General features: G+C 37.7%; 1 protein-coding gene across 7 annotated transcripts in view; it reads left to right on the plus strand.

Moving 5' to 3' along the window:
- LOC132847369 (regulating synaptic membrane exocytosis protein 1-like) overlaps positions 1–14,394 on the plus strand; it is a 71,124-nt gene that overhangs the window by 9,993 nt on the left and 46,737 nt on the right. For all 7 annotated transcript variants that reach the window (XM_060872592.1, XM_060872596.1, XM_060872594.1 and 4 more), the window contains exon 3: positions 13,338–13,551. In XM_060872592.1, the coding sequence (XP_060728575.1) occupies positions 13,338–13,551 (214 nt within the window). The remainder of the gene's footprint in view (positions 1–13,337; positions 13,552–14,394) is intronic.

Consider the following 14,394-nt stretch of genomic DNA (forward strand, 5'->3'; position numbering starts at 1 on the left):
AAGCTCATGACTGTATGGTATGTTTTATAATTCCCGATGGGATTTGTCTTTCTTTGGGTTGATGTGCTTGTTTTTCTTCTCAGCATTATTTTATTCTTTCTTTGGAGGACACTTATTACTACAGAGTCTAAGGGACAACACAACAGTTATAACAGAATATACTACAGAACATACTTTAATGTATATTTGGAATTATAAAGCCCAGGGTTTTATTTTTAAGTGCTTACAGAGTCATACAGACTGACATGCAAGCAGGCAACGCGTGTGTTTGACGCATACAGTAGATAGTTGGGAAAGAATAGTATGAAGATAACAAACAAGCAAACAAAAAAAAAAGAAAAGTAAAAGGTCATCACAGAAATGGAGAACTGCAAAACGAACAGTTTAAAGAAACACATCACAAAATAATCTCAGCTCACAGTTGCACACACACACACACACACAAACACTTAGTGGAGGATAGCAAAGCCCAGCCCAACAGAGCTGAAATCTTCGTCATTTTTTGCTTTCCACCTACAACGCCTCTTTCTCACAGAGTATTTTTAGTGCTTGCTGGATGTGTTTAGTCTTCTCTGCTGTAGAATCCCGCTCTTGTAGATACATGAGCCTGTGCATCTTGATCACAGCCAGACTGAAAAGAGAGGAAGGCTGAACTGCACAGGTCTCAGTACATACATAATGAGACCATAAATATTCACATCCCATGAACCTTTCCAATAATTTTGAAGTGTTACAGCCTGGAACTGAAGTGGAAATAATTATTATAGACTTGCTGTCCACTTTATTAGGAACACCTTTACAACTGAATATTCATCCAGTTATCTAATCAGCCAATCATGTGGCTATGCAATGCAATGTAATTTTAACCTCATGCAGTTATGAGTCAAGAGGTATTCATGAGCTTTGTCAGTTTGTTCAGTTGGGTTATAAGCAATAATGTAAGAGGCCTAGGACAGTAAAACTTACAATCACTTGAATTCCATGGTGTCAAGATTTCTGGGGTATTCAGGTCATTATGAGTTTTGTATTGACCAGCATGGACTCCCACATCTTTCATGTGTGCTTGTGATTGCAAATTTGTTTAAATACACTCTCTCACTCACTCATTTTCTACCGCTTATCCGAGCTACCTCGGGTCACTGGGAGCCTGTTCTCAGGCGTCATCGGGCATCAAGGCAGAATCCACCCTGGACAAATCAACCCATCGCAGGGCACACACTCTCATTCACTCACGCACTCACACACTACAGACAATTTTTCCATGTATAAATATAGTAGATCGCAATTTTTTTTTGTATAAAAAGTTGATGTTTTAAGTTGTCATATCTCTTTTAACAACTTTACAGTAATGGCAAGACATTCAAATCCTACTTTATCCCCCACCCACATACTGTACCAGTTTAACGAAACTGAATTACTAGAGGATTTTTTAAATTAATTTAGGAACACAAAATAAATAAATGAACCTAATTTTTTTCCATCTAAAATACTTAGAAACACAACGAAAAAGAGTCTCTCATTACACCATTCAATCAGTGGATTCTAATAGGATAGATTTTTGTGATATTTTAAATTTTCAGCATACATTTTATACAAAACCACAAAAATATGCTAAAATCTACATGAACAGTTTGGAGGCTGCTTTGTGAAAAACCTTAACTACAGGTAACAACTAATGGTACATTAACTACTTTGTTAACAAAAGATTAGCATTGTTGTCCAATGTTGCATAAACTAGGTTGGTAGTATGATTTAGTGTGCAAGCTAGCTGTTATGTTATGAATTATCATTCAGATCATCAGAATTTAAATACTGCACACTCATTTCAACAGTCATTGCAGTGAACTGGTTTGTTTATGATTGTTTCAACAGTATGTTAAAACATACATATGTATAACATTATATTTATGGCAAATACTGGCTAGTTGAAACACTAACTACTAAACTTGCTAAAAACCTAGCCACTATGGGTGTTGAGCTGCTACTAACTTCATTTCAAACCATGGCGTGTTTGTTAAAATTGCTGTTCTGCATTAAAAACATGTCTATACTGATTTTTTACTAGATTTGTTTCTTCATAATTGTGCCTGTCCTCTGCTAGGTATCATGTAAATTAATTTGTGTTTTGTTTGCACTGTAAATTCTATTTTTATGGTGTGTGTATACACAGCAAGCACCGAGCAGGATGTGCGCCTTGCAGAGTGTGTTTTAGTTGTGAGTGTCAGGTTGAAGCTTCTGCTGGGCTCTGCTGGTTTCTGATGGTTGAGGTGGATAAATGCACTGCCAGACCATATGGACAGCATTGTCTTGGGAGGCTGGTACCCATTTACTGTAGCTCTGCTGCTGCCACCACTGCTCACACACTCCATCTGTCTCTTTCCACCCCTCTTCCTCGCTCACTCTACCACTCCTCCATTCTGCTCTTTTGGAAACGGAAATTCTTGTGTTTAAAAAAAAAAAAGACACCACTATGCTTTTTCCATCTACATATATTCCGAATAAATTCATTACAGTGCTTCTGCTAGTAGGTGTGAAGGCAGGCAGGTGTATTAGGCAGAATGTTTTCGGTTCGGTTTGTTAGCCGAAGCCTTGGCTGATTAAAGCTTGTGTGTCACTGACACTGTTTAAAGGGAAGAGTAATGAGTTGTGCTATTGACAGAGCCAAGTGGCCACTCAAGTGGATGGCTCTGTAAAAGCTGGACTCTGATCATTCTCACTCTTGTTTTCTCACACACTTATCTTCTGCTCATGCTCACTATCTCTTGTTCTTTCTCTTGTACTCATTCACCTGCTTTCAGTGATAATAGCAGTCCTTTAAGTGCAAGCCCTGTACATTTAATAACGCTTCATCATTATTTCTCACTCAGATTTAAAAGCTAACTCAATTCATTATTAATGGTGAACTGTCTATCAGGCTGAGAGTTGTTTTGTTTATGCCCTTGTAGAGTGTGTGAACTGTATTCTAACTAAAATTCATAGGCTTAGGTAATGACGGAGCTATTATATGCTGTAGCAAACTTACGACTGTACTGTACTTGTCCACCTGCAACACACATGGATTAGTGGGAGGGAGAGCATCCTTGCAGAGTTTTTTTTTTACATAATCCGGGCAGACAGGGTTGCAAACACAATCCTGTATAGACATGTTTCAGGTATGAATAAGTCAGTATTTTTGAATAAGTCAAACAAATTGGTATGAATTAGTGTCAGTAACTGACTTGCTATGATAGAAGTAATTCCGTTCTTTCATTTGGTGCTGATGGTCATTCTGATTAAGTTGTTTTTGCAGCCGCAATTATATGCCTGTCGAATCAAAGATATTTTTGAGGCAGCGAATCTTTTGGTTATTGCTGAGATACACACCTATTATGATCAGTTCACTGAGTCCCCAGCAGGTTTATTCAGTCAACAGTGGAAATTTCCAGCCTTTCATAGTATGCGGAAGTACATTGTGTAGAAGCATCCAGTCTTGCTGGTTATCACTCTGTAGTCATCTGTGATCATATCCTAAAAATAGGGTGACATTACTTTTTAGTTATTGGTAAAGCCTTTCTCAACGGTGGGAGCTAAATTGCACCCTCTACCGGAAACAATATTCTCCATGATATAGTGTTACCAAAAGATCTCCCTGTAGATAAACTATGTATTTTTTCCATGGCTATAGAAAATTTTGATCCTCAAAACCAAACTTTTGAAGGTTAAAAACAATGATCTCTCACTTCTATAAGAATTTAATGTCATGAGCAAATTACAGCTAGAGAGTTTTTAAGAAATTCTGTGTCAGCTTGTTGAACTGTGCCGGAGGTATTTATTTTACAGTGTTAGTACAGCTTTAAGACCCTCCTTAGTTTGAGGGAGGAAGGACCATTATGGAGTTGCAAATTTTGAAGAGGAACCAGATGAAAGCCCTCAGAAAGTGATCTCAGATAACCTGAGTGTGTGTTTGGGGTGTTTTTGGGTAGATCACTGATTAATTTGATTGCAATATGAGGCCAGGGTGGTAAGGTATGGTCAGTGGTTCCAATAGACCTGAGGGTAGATGAGATGTTCTTGATTCATTATTTATGTGAGACTCTGTTTGTTTGTTGTTGTTTTTTTTTGATGATGATGAAAAAATTATACATGATTTAAGGGACAAATTGTAAGGAGAGCATTTTTCTCATGAGTCTTACCAATATCATCTATAATCTCTCGGTGAATATATGCTATGATGTAGGCTGGTGAGAGAATGGTTTATCCAGGCAGAGATTCAATGGGACAATTAGTATTTTTGGAACAGATCTTGATGCTCAGTCATTTCACTTAAGAACTTGTGGATTATCCGTGAAAACTGAGGTTGGAGGAGTAAAACCCCTCAGTGAGAACTGAGGTTGGAGGAGTAAAACTCCTCAGTGAGAACTGAGGTTGGAGGAGGCTAAAGCGTCACTGTAAAAGTGACTAATCCCAAAATACCTTTGCATTTAAGCATTGACATAGGATCTGAGTCTGTTGTTCTTTATTCTCCAGTTACCTTTATGTAGGTCAGTTCCTCTAGGATGCAGGCAAATGTAAAAAATTCTTACAGATTGTCTGCAGAGTTGGGTCAAGATGCATTATGTGACATGATTACAACATGCATTGAGCCAAAGCCCTCTTCCATTCATTTGTGTTAAATGTTATTACAACTATCATAGAAAGTAATTACATACGTTTCTGATACGTGGAAAAATTCAAGATCAAGCAACAGTCCATAGACCATATATAACAGTCAATAACACAAGTCCATACATTTTAAATTCTGGTGACATCATAATAATTGCCTCTTTGGGTGATCAACAGTTTGCTCAGATTTCTAGTAGTTGTAATATTAGCTTCTAATAATGTTATTAGTGTAAAAATGGGAACTGTAACTTTGGAGCAGAAATCCCACTCGTCCTGCTTGGGAGGATCAGCAGATGGAAAAGTTAATGTCAGGCTGGGTTTGTTTAAAAATACTCTGTGCCCAATAAGATCTGGTTTCATATCAAATAATCAGAACTAAATCTAATAAAGTGCAGCGTGATTATGATGTACAGAACCATGTACAGTCTATTGCAAGATACATTACAATGATTGGGAGACAGAAATAGAGATTATGGAGTAAACAAATGCTGGTACAAAAGAAATGTGTGTGCACTATCATGACCTTTACAAAAAAATTGGTTAAAGGTATTGCCTCTATTTTGTTCATCTCACACACAGGATAGGCATCTGCTGTAGCACACCCAGTTCAAAATATCCAAAGAATTGCAAGCCAGCATCAAATTCAAATTCAAACTCTGTGTCAGCTTGGTGTTGAACTGTCCCAGAGGTATTTATTGGACAGTGTTAGTACAGCTTTAAGAGAGACCCTCCTTAGTTTAAGGGAGGAAGGAACATTACTCCCTCGGCGCTGCATGGATGCTCCAGCTTGGCATAATGAGGGCACTGCTGCACACTCGCTCCTCCCTACCTGTCCTGTGGGAGTCTCCCTTCATCATGTAACATGCACAACATCTCATATTTGCTGCCCTCCATACTGACCTCTCTAGCATTTCTATATAGCCTAATATTGTCAGTGATGACGTATATAGTGCATTCTCTAGTACTCAGGAGACATCTCTCTCTGTCTCTCTCTCTCTCTCTCTCTCTCTATATATATATATGTATATGTATACATATATGTATATATGTATATATATATATATATATATATATATATATATATATATATATATATATATAGACAAAAGACATATATATATATATATATATATATATAGACATATATATATATATATATATATATATATATATATATATAGAGAGAGAGAGAGAGAGAGAGAGAATTAAGAGAATTACTATTATATTATATATATATTCTATGCACTTTACACTATGCACTGTGTATGACAAGACTTCAAAAGCAAAAACTGCAGAAAAACAGTTGTTTTTTATGTGTATTTTAAATTCCAACAACAAGCTTTCACAAAAATCACAAATTATACCTTTAAACAGGGTTGCCAGTACTTTGGGTTTTTATTTACCTGTATACTTTTTAACATTAGTCGAGGGAATCTACATGGTTTTAATACTATTACAGTGATCCTTACAGATGGACTGGGTTAATGTCAGGACTCTGCCCGCACTTTGGCCATGTGCCTTTTGTTTATGTTCTGTGTTCACGTGTCTGCCCCGCCCTTGTCTTTTCCTCCCCACCTCTGCACACCTGTCCCTCATGTCGGATTAATTATTTGTCTATTTATTTGATCCGCGTTGCCTTGTGCAGCGCGGAATCCTCTGTTGTCTTTTGCTGTTGTCCTTGTCTGCTATTGTCTACGTCCTGTTTCGTGTTTTTTACGTTAATAAATCCTGTTTTGTTTAGCTGTCCTGCATTTGGGTCCATTTTTACCCCTGCGTCCCTGACAGTTAAGGCTTAATGGACAATAATAATGATTATATATCTGTTATCTATTTCATGTATCTATTGTTATGTACCAATTTTTTATTGATTATGATCAGCAGCAGTTTACGTGTTACTTAACTTTTTTATTTTATTTTATTGTTTATCTTTTTATTTCTTGGCTTGGCTCTGAAATGGCTCTAGGTTGACTAGCACTGATGTAGAAGATTATACTTTGTTATATTTAAGAAAGACAGTGAAAAATGAACAGAACGAAAGCATAAGGCAGGACAATGATCCAGAACAAATTAAACAGAACAAACATCATGTTATTTCCATCAACAAAGATAAGTTTTACAATTATAGATTCATTATGCACAGATAACAAAAATAGGGCAGTTTATTGGCATTGGTTGATGTGTGGGATTAGTAGGGGGTTGGGGCAGTGAATGTTACCCTCAGTAGGGGAGTTCCGTTGGAGGAGAGACACAGTCAAGCCAGTTCATCTATGTGCTGCTGGTGCCATATGGAACCACATGATACATCCACTTATTCTCATGCCTGATTGCCTGGTCTGAGGGAGCAGAAATAATACACTGGCAGAGTGAATCAAGACGAACTAGATCAAGTACACCAGTTAAAGGTAGTCACTGGATCACTTGCAGGTCCTGGATCCACTAGACACCTATTAGAAGCAATATAGTATTAGCCATGAAGTAAGTGAAAGAAGGACAAAAGGCTTCTTTAACTCACTAATAAGTCTGAGGTGGTGTTTTGAATGTATAGGCTTTTATTCGCTTTAGTTATGATATATTTTGTAAAATTGTGGTCAGGATGCTTTAATGTTGAGCATAACTTATAAAAACTGTCATTCTCTTGTGGACTGTTGGATATCAAATGTAGATTTATCGTTAGTTACCGTACCTCAGTTTTGTTGGTTGTGGAGAAAGAGCATCTTTTTTAAGGTCTTCTTACTCAGACAGGAATGTGTCTGATGTGCCTCTCTTTCTCTGCTTCACTCAAATGCAGTTTCTTTCAAGCTCGTTATGGTTTTCATATTTCAAGAGAAGCATGAAATGCTTTACAACAACAACAACAGCAACAGCAACAAAACAACTACCACATATACACAACATCTACACTACCACTTCAACAACAACAAATCTCATTCTGTTATTATTATTGTAAAATGTCTAGATATGTGTTTGGCTACCTCTCCTAGAGAAAAGGTTGATATTTTTCCCTGACACTGTTTTTGACACATTTTAAAAATTATTATATAAGTTATTTCCACATGCTCTGCAACACCAATTTCCAAATAGCAGTGTGAGTGAAGAAATTTGGCCTGAATTCTTTTTTCCCCCACACTTCATCTAGATTTCACAAACTGTCGTTAATACCACTGAAAACACCCCACAACTTGATATTCCAGCTGTTAAATTGAGCTTGTCTTCCTATTTACCCATTCCTTCCCTGTTTATGGAGTGATTGTTGTGTGATTACTGGTAATATTTAAACAGATCGCAACCATGGGTTAACACGTGCTTCCATGAGAACGAACATGCTAGCTATTTCAAAGACCAAATAATGATGTTTCCCAGTCTGTGAACCACTTTCATATTCGCCACCATTAATTGGCTACAGAGAGGTCTAACTATTTATTAGTTAGATCTCATGGAGCTACCTTCTAGGATATATGTAATTTTCAAACGAGACCTTTTTATTTGCATTTTATTAATTGGTTTTATTTACGTTTTATTAATTGGTTTTATTGACTTTTTTTATTGGTTTAGGTGTATTTTGTTAGAGTTTGAATAATTCTGTCAGATTATAATTTTTATATTTGCTAACTTATTTAACATTACACCACCAGCTTCGTGGATTAGTCTGGGAAATGCACCCTCTGCATTTAATTGTAAGCATTGTGAATTTTCTGAGCTGTGCACAGAAGCACATTTTCTAAAGCATATGTTCAGTAGACATTTCAGTGTAAATCAGAAGAACCTACAAAGGTTGCAGGATCTGGAGCAGTGTTTATACAAATTGTATTTCACATTGAAGAAAGAAACGTAGTGAACATGACTGGAAGGCCTTAGAACCAGAAATAGTTTCTAGCCCCATTGATGAGAATTTGCATGAAACCCAAGAACAGATTTCTAATTTACTGTAGCAAGTTCTGTTCAAGGTGTCATTCAACAATTAACTCAGATACATGCACTGTCATTTCCCATGTGCCCTGAGGTAGTGTTATCCAGATGCTGATGAGTATCTTGTGACCAAGTTGGTAAATGATGTTTCAGAAAGCATTTTTTCAAAATGATGTGACTCTTGTGGATGATTAAAATAAGAAATCACTATTTATAAGGTGAAGATCTTCACCTTGGTTATGCTAGTAGTTTGGTTATACATGATTGCAAGGGAAACAGAATTTAGTTTTTTGTATATGTTCATATCTTCTACTTTCAAATCCACAGAAACACATAGGTTCACATATATCCTTGTCAAGGTAATTTAAATTTGTAGTAACCTTTGATTTGTAGCATGTAGCTCATGCACAATTTTTGTCAGCATATTTGATTTGTGTTTTTGTGTGAGTTCTGATAATCATCCACCCATATACAGTACTTTCAGCTCACCCACGATCCTTCAGATACATGATTACAATACTCTATGTATACATGTGTCTTCACTAGGTGTCTGGTGATCTCAACTCTTTCCTTGACGTGCTTGCATTTGATTAATTGAAGGCCAAGTGGTGATGGACAACTTGCAGGACCTTCCACAAGTGATATGTCTTTTCTTTGGCCTAATTTATGCACAAGACTTGAATTACCCAAAATTACTTGCAAACACAACATGTACTGATATCAGTCCTCAAAATTGCCTTCGAACCTAATGTTTTTGAACTAGCTATTTTGGTTAAGAACAATGGTTAGGTCTCATTGCCCTTTTGACTTTGAGTCACATTGTTACCATTCACATTTACATGTTCAGTACATATTTACTATGAGAGTATTGTGAGACTGTTTTTTTGTAGGACATTATTATTGTTATCACCTGTACAGTGTGGTTATACCCCAATTCATTAATACAGTAATTTAATTAAAATGGTGAAATGTTGGTCAATAAAGACAGTCAATATGCTGTTCAATGTGTTTTATACGTGTGTTCAAAATTCAGTTTAATTTCTTAAGTAAATAAAACAAATCAGCTTGTGAGTTGAGTTAAATTAAATATTTAGGTACACTTGAACACAAATGAACACCATGTTAGGTGAAGTTAATTATTTAAGTGCAGTGTTAACATCAAGTTAAGTGAATTTAAACCTAAAGATTTTGGGAGACCATTACACAATTAAATTGACGGAGTTGCTTACTCAGTCAGTTGAGTACATTTAATTTAGTGGGGTTTTCAGTGTAGTGTTACAGCAAGCCTTAGCTGCCTACTGTAGATTTCTAGTTTCTAACACTGTAGTCTTCTGGCTAGCTTGTTGCTGTACTGCAAATTCCAAAATGTTGCCTGAATGTTCAGTATAGTCGAACAGAACCGATAGCCACTCATACATGTTTCTGTCAAAGTCCTTTTATTTTTTATGTAACTTATTACTAAATGCCGCTTAGCACTTTGATGAATGCCCTGTAACTATGCCTTTGTACACTAATGATTACTGTGTTAAAAGGTAACTGTTGTTTGTTATCTGGGGTTTTGGAAGCAGATCATTTTTTAGAACTGCACCTTTAGAAATTTTAGCTGAATACCCTTGTGAAAGAGATTCAATTAAGCAAGTTACAAGTACTACCTGGGAACATTTGGCTGGATTGTTTCATGAACAGAAACGGCACTGCATGGAAGGAGGGGTTACGCTGATGTAAACAGAAAATGGTTTCAATTCTTCAGTTCAGTTCAGTAATTAGGTTTGTAAGATTTTAGTCATATTTGATTGCATTCTGTCTAAAGTGTTATTTCTATTTTGGGGTAAAAAGAAAGAGGTCATTGTAAATCTCTTACTGAGTAATACAGTTATCGAAGAAATCATTTATGTTCAAATTCTCTATATTGCTAGGAGACCTGAACAATGCAGAAGGAAGTGCACTTGAGCACTTCAGCTATAACTAGATTGGCCTGGCCCAGTGGATTTGTTAGACAGTGTGGGATGAGCCTAGGCTTGCTGGAGGTTAGACCTGTTGCTTTTCCAGAAGATGAAGTATTCACCCCAGAGGAGCACTTAGTTATATAGGTCAACCTCCTGCAAGCAGGGCAAGACATATCATTAGTTGGCTGCTACAACATGAAGTGGAAATCACTGAGTAGAAATTGGCTTTATGAAATGGGTTGCTGTGCTCTATGCGTCTGGATATATTAATGATGGTGAAATAGAGCAATGGCTCCAGCCTTACCTAAAAAATATTGGAAATCCATCAGCATCAGATGTAAATCATGTGATCTAGCCATTGTTCTTGTATTCTGAACGGATGTAGAACAGCAAGAAAGGGTGAATTTACACCTGTGTTTAGAACAGAGGGAGTCTGATGTATGCTCATGCATGTAGGTCAAATTTAAGCCCGCTTCAGTGTATAAGCAATGTTTTTGCCATGTAGGTTATACCTTATGCTCCAGTCTCTGTATGCATTTGCATCTGCAGTGGTAGAGCACTGCTTATAAGAGCAGTTGGGTCAGGGGTGTCCGATCCTATGCAAAAAGGCCTGGTGTGGGTGCAGGTTTTCACTACAGTCAAGCCAAGAACAACTGATTACACAGGTGGAGTCAGGTGTAGCTTCTGTTTCATCTGGATTAAAAATAGGTTTAGGCCTCTTTGTTCCAGCGAAAACTAAATTTTAATGTCACAGCACACAAAGACGTTCTATGAAATTGTGTGCTTCTAACTTTGTGGCAAGAGTTTGGGGCAGAACCACATACAAACACATGTGTGTGACGGTCAGATGTTCACATACCTTTGGCTGTATGGTGTATTTCACACACACATTGTTTCAGTATATTCATCTTATTGTTGACTAAAATATTTTAAAAAGTAAATCTAACATGATACTGTGTAAATATTAGAATGCCCTTTTATGTAAAACAGTTAGTTTAGTTGCTTGGGCTTTAGTCGCCTCAGATATCACCTACTGTTATGTCAAGCAAAGAAAAAAATGTCGCTCATCTCCAGGCTGACTCTCCTTCATGTTCCTTCTTTTTGCCAAGCTAATTAGACCTTCTGCATACCTTAATTACGCCAAGTTCTATGCTAATGCAGTATTCCTGTGCGATTTGCGTGCCAGGTCTTGTAGACACTGGGCCTGATTTGCATTTCACAAAAGGGATATTTTTATTCTTGGTTAAAAGGGAGGGGGCAGACAGAGATAGAGACAGAAAGGGAATAAAGAATGTGAGAGACAGAATACAGAGGGAGTTAAGTGTAATGCGGAAATGGATATTGTGTGTACACACAATAAGTTTCGGTTTCATTAGGAAACCCTGTGTTGTCTATTCAGTCTTAATTCTGGCTTCGGGTCATGAAAATCATTTCCTATAGTACACAGAGCTTTCATGTGTCCTTCCTAGTGAAAGACATAATGATTATCTCTTTGTTTTCCATACTGTATTGTTCTCTTAAAATTTTTGGTTGCTTGAATGCATTTTTTTGTAACTCAATCCCTAATGTTGTTGTTAACTACAAGTAATATATATCTCGTTCATCACCATTGTTCCTAGACTTTCAACACTTAAGCAGACAGTCAGCAAGTGAGGTCACTGTTTGTTGCCCTTTTCCTGACCCCTGACCTGATGGCAATGTTGGCTGGGGGTATGGACAGGGAGGAAAACCAGTGTGAGGTCTAAAGGAGGAGCGGAGTAGAGTGGGGGTTGATGTGAATGATATATCATCCTCTCTCTAGGGCAGAACTGCGGCTTGGCAGATGTTTGTGTATTACTTTTAGTACTTTTAGTAGCTCCTTATGGTTTATGTAAGATAATAAGTATTCTGTGATGAAGACAAACTCAGTGTAAGTAAAGTTGGATTCTGAGAAAGAGCACTATTTCTGATAAAAGTAGTATTATTAGTATTATCAGTAGTATAAGTAGTATTATTCTCATGTCATGTCAAATTTGTGTTTTGAAGTGTTTGTGTGTGTGTGTGTGTGTATGTGTGTGTGTTAGAAAAGAGAAAGGAACAGCTGTGTGAGGAACACAGTTCAGTGGCATCACCATGTTCTATTGATTTTTCACTGGAGATTGTTGTATCAGGCCTGTCCTTTAAAATCTCACATTTCCTTCAACCTCAGCACCAATCTGGCATCTCATCAGCTCCATCAGCACTAATGTACGGGCATTAGCAGCTTTTTTCCAGCATGACAACTGGATCACATCCCTTTGACCGGAACGTATTTAACTCAGAGCTTCCCGTGATCAAGATAGTAAGAAATTTGCTTCCCTGGAAAACCATTCATTCAGTGCTTGGCTTAACTACGTCTGTAATGAACGAATACAGATCCAGTACATCAGTATTTTATAATGAAGCATTAACTCTAGTTATTAGTATTAAGTGGAGCTGAGTATTTATAAAAAAAATGTGCATTGGTAAATTATCTGAGAAATTGTATTTTTTTTTTCATTTAACTGCTGAATTTCCACCCTTTTTATTCTCATATTTTCTCTTTCTCTTTTATTTCATCTTGTCTCTTCTTATCTGCATCTCCTTCTCTCTTTCCTGCATACTTATCCATTATGTTTTGTTTTTTCCTCCTCCCCCTTTTCAATTAATCTTTTCTCTTTTTCTTCTCCTCTGTTGCTCCTCTCCTCTCCTCTCCTCTCCTCTCCTCTCCTCTCCTCACCCTTTTCCTCTTCTCTTCTCTTCTCTTCTCTTGTCTCCTCTCCTTATTTCTCCTCTCCTCACCTCTCCTCTCCTCTCCTCTTCTCTCCTCTCCTCTCCTCTCCTCAGTATGCACAAGCAGTTTGCAAGCTATAAGGAGCAGGTGCGGCGGATAGCGCAAGAGCCTCAGCAGAGGCAGCAGGGCCAGCACAAGGATGATGCACCCACCTGTGGCATTTGCCACAAGACCAAGTTTGCTGATGGCTGTGGGAACCTCTGTTCCTACTGCCAGACCAAGTTCTGTGCCCGCTGTGGAGGAAGGGTCTCTCTGCGCTCCAACAGTGTGAGTGTCCTAAGTTTCTACTGGTCCTTCTGGTGATTGGAGCTGAAATGCTTTCTTTGTAATTTCCCAGCTGTTGTTTGAATCTCTCTATCTGTCCATCCAAAATTTTTAATCTCCAAACTGCATGTCATCTTTCTGTCTGCATATAGACACTGTGCTCTTGTTGATTGCTTGTTTCTTCTTACACCTGTGTAGGGTTTATCCACTACCTGTGTGTTACCCACTGATGTGAGGACATTTAAACACAGGAGAGGGAAGAAGTGTGAGCCAGGCGGAAAGGTTAATTAGGCATTAGTCAGAGGAGATGAGGGCCTTGGCCACCAGGGGGTCACCACATGCCCTTGCTGGGAGGCCTGGCTGACACGTCATCTCTACAGGGGGAATCGGTGCCACTGGCAGAGGAAACCCCAGAAATGGTGGCTCCCTCCCAGAGCATGATATTTACCTTCATACCTTTTTATTCCCTAAAGCTTCAGTCCCTAAATCCATAGCCTTAATTAGTGTGCTTCCATAATGAGCCCAGTGTTGGAAGTCACAAAACAGGCACCTTTGAACTATGGGATTAGGTCAGTGGATATATATTTACAATAACTGTGGCTGGAGTGCAAGAAGGGTTAGATGCAATTAATAAAGCCACAGATCACTGACTAAATGGTCAAAAACAATTGTATATGTGTTTGTCAGAGCTAGTTTAAAATTAGAAAAGAATAATTGCACGAGTGGTAGTTTATGAACGTGTTAGTACAGTATCGATGGATTTTTGTATGCTCAGCTGTCCTTGTCTGTTGGTGATATAGAGTCAAGAGCCCTTAATTTGATCTGGGATGATAGCATACATCCTGC

This window comes from Tachysurus vachellii, chromosome 6, assembly GCF_030014155.1.
Source record: "Tachysurus vachellii isolate PV-2020 chromosome 6, HZAU_Pvac_v1, whole genome shotgun sequence".
Lineage (NCBI taxonomy): Eukaryota > Metazoa > Chordata > Actinopteri > Siluriformes > Bagridae > Tachysurus > Tachysurus vachellii.